We start from the raw sequence: 6600 nt of genomic DNA on the forward strand, positions 1-6600 counted from the left end.
TCATCTGCATGACATTGTCACACACAATATTTTCCCAGATATGAGAAAAGGAGAAACAAGCCTTTTCACACTTGAAGTTGGAAAAAAAACCCCAACAAACAAACAAAAAACTTTGTTGTTTTGGTGTTTTATCCAACCTCAATATGCATAAGCACACACCACTCACAAGGCTGGATTCTGACACCTTTTTTAGAGAAAACGATGAGTCGCCCCAAGGAACACTCTGTGTCTGTCTAGTGTTCCTCTGGTCCTTGGCATCAGCATCAAAAGGAGTAGTCCCCTGGTGATCCTAGATATCTGACAGCAGCACGTGATTTTAAAAGGCAAAAAACATATGGCGCCAGGAAACTCAAATACTACTTTACTACTCATCTTAGAGCAACAAGGCAGTCTACGAACAGCTTAGACCTCCAGCAACAGCCTCCAGGGGCTCTTCTTGCCTGACCTTGGGAAATGCCTCCCCTCTACCCAAATAGGCAGAGAAACAAGAAGAAATCCCTTGGATTAATGACACCTATGGTTTTTATTTCAGACATGCTCCTTGTTCTTAAGGCACCTTGTGATCAATTCTCTGTCGAGTGGCTTTAGTAGGGGTAGCAAGACAAGAAGGAAGGGTATAAGCAGTGGGGATAAGTGAACTCATTTTCCTATACCCTAATTCCCTACAACGTCTTTCAGACGTACCAAGGTTCATGTCTAACCCACCTCACCAGGTCCAGCACGATACCTGACCCACCGCAGGCCATAGATGGAGGTTACATCACACACAGTGACAAGGGGTCAAGTGCATAGGGTAGAGCCACAGAGAAAGGCATGTGGCTGCAATCTCAACTCAGTGCAGAGAAACTCAACTTTCTTAGCAGCTGAAGTTGGGCAACTAAGCTTTCCCTTACATATTTGCATCTCATCTGTTCATGTATTAAATGGGTCCCAAGCATTAAATTGCAGCTAGACTATGTTTGACACCAATAAACCTTCCACAAAAACATGTATTACAGGTCTCCAAAGAGTGTGAGTACATGTAATCAGTACCAGTGGTCTCTGATTCAAACAATTTTAGCTCTCTGTCCACAGCAAAACACATACATTTTAAACTTCTGCTGCTACAATACACCTAAAATAAAAAAACAGAGAAAACAATGGAGAGCTTATGATCTTCTCTGACATAAAAAATGCCCAACAGATTGTTCCCATTATTATAAATAAACAATTATACAAGCTAATTTTTATAGAAGTCCTTAGCTATAGGACTGTGTTTTATCTCTGGCTGAACATGTTAATCTTATTTAGATCTAAATTATATTGAAAACAAAATGGAAAACAATTTTGTGCTTTCACAAAAACAAACCCAAAATGCAAAAGAAGCTTCTTCCTCAGTTTAGCTTACTGAATTTCTGGACACAATTTACAGGGAGAAGAAACACATTTTTAAAAGCCTATCTGAAATCTTCCTTCCACAGAAACAAAGAAGAAATATTCCTTTGCCAGGGATTAATTTCTCTCTTAAGTGCAACTGCATTTTTAATCTATTTTTCTTTCTAGACCCAAGGTCTAGTTCCAAAGGTCTCTTTTTAAAGTAAGAAAGGTTTCCATAACTGCTTCAGCCACCTAGCAGCACTGGATACAAATCCAGGAAATACACCAAACTGAAGAAAGGACACGTAAGATTACTTCTTTGAAACAACTATGGTTTTGATTTTGGACAGGAATGGCTGCTGTTAATTGCTACCCACACAGCCAAGCTACCAGATTTAACAGAAAATGAATAAAGACTGTGTAACCTTCCAAAGAAAAGTCATCACTTGGATGCAATGTGAATACATGAGAAATAGCACACTTGTGTAACATGGGAATTAAAGAAAATAAAAAGAGGAATTATCCTATACAACTGTGAAGCTTCCATTTCCTGCAGATGAAACATTCCTAAAACTATCTTGTGTTCCTAAGAGATACCAGGTACTTCTGGGAAACTGACACACTGAAACACATACCGACCCCTTTCAGTTCCACTGCGTTTGCAGACCTAAGGGCCAGGTGAGCACCAGCCAACCCAAAATACAGCTTGTATGCAGATATGACCAATCATCTTTCTCTATAAATAGTGCACAGCCCCAGGGCCTCACAAAATCACAGAATAGGTCAGGTTGGAAGGGACCATAGCAGGTCACTTGGTCCAACCTCCCTGCTCAAACAGGGCCATGCTAGAGCACGTGGCTCGGGATTGCATCCAGATGGTTCTTGAATAATTCCAGTGATGGAGAATCCACCTCTCTGGGTAATCTGTTCCAGTGTGCAGTGACTCACACAGAAAAGAAGTTCTTCCTCATATTCAGGTGGAACTTCCTGTGCATAAGTTTCTGCTTATTGGTTTGTGCCACTGAGAAGAGCTTGGCTCCATCTGCTTGGCACCCTCCCCTTCAGATACTTGTATACATTAATGGGGTCCCCTCTCAGTTGTCTCTTCTTAAGACTGAACGGGCCCAGCTCCTGTGCCTGTTATACTCTCCTGCATGGCAGTCAGATGTGCACCAGGATCTCCACTTGATGCCTCTTAGGGTTAACTCCTCAAGACTGAGAGATTCCTCACTGTAACAGATTCTTGCTAAGTGCTTAATACCATGCTAAACTTTGAAATCTTAGCTAAGCAAGATACAGGATAGATTGTGCACATTATGTCCTTTATTCTGGCCAAGTCTGGGACTAAGTCTGGATCCAGCCACATGTAAACTCCCCTCAAGAAAGGAGTTTAGAAAGCAAGGAGGTTCTCTCTGAACCTTGTGACTCAGTGGGGGAATCTCCCTGATAGTTTTATCGGACCCTGTCCATTATACAGTAAACAACTAAGTATATCTTGCCATCAAATCTTGTTAAATGATTGTCCCATTTACTATCAAACATTGTTAAATCTCTGGTTTATTTCAACAAACCTATTGCTACTTCTCTCTTACAACTGTCACTCCATCAGCAACATCTAGGAACTTGATAGACAAAGGATGAAAACAAAAGGAGAGCACTGTACCTAAGTTGCTCAGGCCCGATTCAAGTGATGTACAAAGGCCACTACATGGTCCTTCATTTCATCTGAGAGAGGCTAAAGAACAGAATAGCCCTCCCAAAGCTGCTAAATAAAAGAGCATCATGCTCTGACAGATACCAAGCCCTACAGTTCTGTCTCCCTGCAAGGTTGTCCTGTGCTTGCCCTGCTTGAATAAGGCAGTTTTGCAGTTCCTCCCCGTCCCAGGCACATGCACTCTCTCTTTTGAGAAAGGTGTCTATTTTCTCCCCATCTCAGGGGTCAAAGCAGCAACAACTCTGCTCCCTATCTGCTCACCCAGAAAGCCACTGTGCTCCATACAGTGTTCTTTGCATTCCCACTCCACCTGCTCTCAGCTTGGGCTGCTCTACTGTAGATTGACTGCTCTCTCTCTTACCATTTTGACCTGTTAAGTGCTCTGGGGCAGTGAATAAGTAAGCAGAAATAATTAAAAGTAAGCGCTTGAATATGGAGCAAATTGCACAGCATTACAATATACCCAATAGGAAATATGCAGTCCTCCTACAAGAGCAAAATCTTTGGTATTAACTACCCCAAAATAATTTTGTCAGTCATTCCCTTTCAATAGAAGGAATGGACCAAGTAGAGGTGCTTTACCTGGAGGATTTAAGAATAAAACTCAGAACTCTACTAGAATCACCATGCAAACAGCCATTTTGTGTCCCTGCAAAGAGGTATCAAAATGTACATACAGCAGTATTCTTAGAAAAGAGAATGATTTCAAGTTAAAAGTATTAAAATAAACAACAGTTACAGATAAATATATTTTAAAATTCATCTCTGAAGGAGTAACTTCATCCCTGTTCAACTCTGCCAGTACTTGAACAGAAGGTGATCACCCATACCATCACTAGTCACAAGAACATGCCAAGGAACTTCATCCTTTCCCATGTAGTCAGGGTTGCTGATTCTAGTTCACAGAAAAGACTGGTTAAATCCCACACCTTTCAAGTTTCTGAGCAGAGATGTTCTTTTCCAGCAATACCTTTACAACAGCAATAGCAGCTGACAAGCTACATTTCTCTGGGGAGCCTTTTCCTTGCTACATATGGTTGCAACACCAGCGAACCAATACGCTGCTACTAAGAAACATTTCCTGTATATTTATTGGTTGCAGTCCTACTATTTTGTGTTGATTCAGCACAGCGGTAAGGAATTCCTCCTGCTTCACATATAGATTATTGAAAAAACTTTAGGCAGTCACTGAAGTTTTAATCATCTACATATGCCTACAATCAACAGCTACATCTAATTCTTGCAGGAAAACCTTATGGACTACTAGGTGTGCACCCTCTCCCTGCCCCCAGTTCCAACATGAGCCGTGACTGCCATTTGGGCCAGTCATTAGCCACTGCAGCACAGGCTGCTGCTGGCCACCTGCACCCCCACTCACTGGCGTCAGTGAAGGAAGCACTGACTGCTGGTGACAAGTACTGGTGGCAGGTGATGGGGTTACCTGTGGCCAAGAGACAAGCCAGCTGTGCTTTTGGCCCATTGCAGTTGACAGCTGCCCTCTAGTGATGCAAATGCAGCAGGAGAGTTGGAAGAGTTATTCACAAAACAGTAACATTATTTTCACTTCATTTCGTACCAGCACAACCAATCGGAACCACGACCACCTGACCCTGGGCTTCTGGGCACTTACTGGCTGTGATACAGAGGCTCAGCCTGATACCTGCCAGAGCAGACCTCCCAGAGCTTTAGAGAAAGAGCAGCTGTCTGGCAACAACCAGGCAGGCACAGGTACCTTTCTCCACTGGGACAGTGGGGAAGAAGGGTGTGGGGAGAAACCAGTTCATGTCTGAAGAAGAGCCGGCAGAATTGTGCCTCGGTTCTGTCACACAGCAGTGCCCATCAGGCGGTACCAGGGCCGGGTGGCAGCCTGCTACACTCACCACTACCTGCCTGCCATCCCTGCCTCTTCCCTTTTCTTCAGCTAGTGTAATAGACGTGAAAGAACAGAGTCTTATTGCGGAGGAGAGAGTAGGAGTTGTCAAACTTGAGCAGGTAGATGCCCTCGCCCGGGTACTCGTGGCTGCCTGCCTGCACCTCCCGGTGGCTGTTCCTCCGGTACACAGGCATGATCTCCCCGTAGCGGTTCCGCAGATAGCTTTTGCAGCCCCTTTCCACATCACCAACAGGGGAGAGTCCTAATGGGAGAGAGAAGACAAGCGGCTCAGAAGCAGTTAAGCCACTACATAGCCCATAAAAAGATCAACAAGACCAGAATGCAGCACAGGCATGCAGATATATGGAAGGCTAACTGTGATTGCATTACCCACAGTGTCTCCTCTGACCTTTCTGCAAATAATTCCCACAAAGTCTGGTTTACCTTATAACAAAGGACTTACCAAGACTCACTTCTCTTGGGAATACTGATGGGACAGCATTCACCTGCTTGCCAACAAGGTGTCCCTGAACTTACCTTCTAGACTGCTTTTATACAAACAACAGCAGTGCAGTGATACAGACTTAAAGCAAAGAAAGGCAGGAAAGCTCTTAGCTATAACCTCACTGTGTTTACGTCTTCAATTCAATTCTCCAAGAGGATTCCTCATACAGAAACCTACCTCTCTTTGGAGGCCCTGCAAAATTAATTCAGACACCAATCCCCCAGCTACACTGGTCACACATACACTAAAGCCACAGAACAGGCAGCATTGCTGTGTGTTCACAAGTACAAAGACACAGGTAGTATCCCTTTCAAATGCAGTCAGCAGGAGCTACTGAGGTACTAGAGGGGGAAGGGGGACACACGACATGACCAAAAAACCAACAAAAAAAAAAAAATCAAAACACACACCAAACCACAAGAACAACAAAAAAAACAAACCACCCCAAAAAAATTCTCCCCCCCAAAAAATGCCAAAATGAGAAATTAAATCTTTTTGCCTCCACTCACCACCAGAAATTTCTCAGTCTGAGAATCTAAGAAAAAGAGTCAGGTTAAAATTTCAGACCCTAATCTTTTTGTCAGCTAGAAATGGTCTACGTGAATTCTGACTTAATTTTTCAGCATGTTCAGTTTTAAGAATGATCTTGGAGAGGACAGCCACTGAAATATGCTGAAGCAGGAAGGGCTAAATGCTTTCTTATCACAGTCCAACCAAGAACCCAAGAGGCTGCAGAGATAGCAAATGGGCTGAGTAAACAGAGTACATAGAAACTGCAGCATCTGACAGACACTCTCAGCAGCATGGCAACAAGCACCACAAATTAACCCTTATAAGATCTGCACTAACCATCAATTTCCTCCTCCTCCTCTTCATCCTCCTCATCACTGGATTCGCTGACCTGAACAGTAATGGCAGTGCTAGTAACTGTGGTCCAGTCAAAATAGACTCCAAACCCAATGTCGTAGTCATCTGTAGCAAACTCCCAACAAATGCATTTCCCATCAGGATGGGTTGGCACACGGACTGTCACCACCTCGCCTCGCTTCACCACCATCCGGCCATTCTTCTCCTTTCCTATCTTGGCTTTGAATTCCTTCATCTTCTCAGTGGTCCACATGGTGGGTGCAGCCAGAGGGGGAGGCTGAGCTG

The 6600-nt window shown here is 43.7% G+C and overlaps 1 protein-coding gene across 1 annotated transcript in view; it reads right to left on the reverse strand.

The window, feature by feature from the left end:
* Positions 1-4863: 4863 nt before the first annotated feature.
* TMED8 (transmembrane emp24 protein transport domain containing 8) overlaps positions 4864-6600 on the reverse strand; it is a gene marked incomplete at its 5' end in the record, with an annotated part of 3164 nt that continues 1427 nt past the window's right edge. Inside the window, 2 exons of the mRNA XM_009080887.1 lie at positions 4864-5205; positions 6298-6597. Coding sequence (XP_009079135.1) covers positions 4988-5205; positions 6298-6597 — 518 coding nt within the window. The remainder of the gene's footprint in view (positions 5206-6297; positions 6598-6600) is intronic.

The sequence above is a fragment of the Acanthisitta chloris genome, unplaced genomic scaffold (genome assembly GCF_000695815.1).
Source record: "Acanthisitta chloris isolate BGI_N310 unplaced genomic scaffold, ASM69581v1 scaffold31838, whole genome shotgun sequence".
Classification (NCBI taxonomy): domain Eukaryota; kingdom Metazoa; phylum Chordata; class Aves; order Passeriformes; family Acanthisittidae; genus Acanthisitta; species Acanthisitta chloris.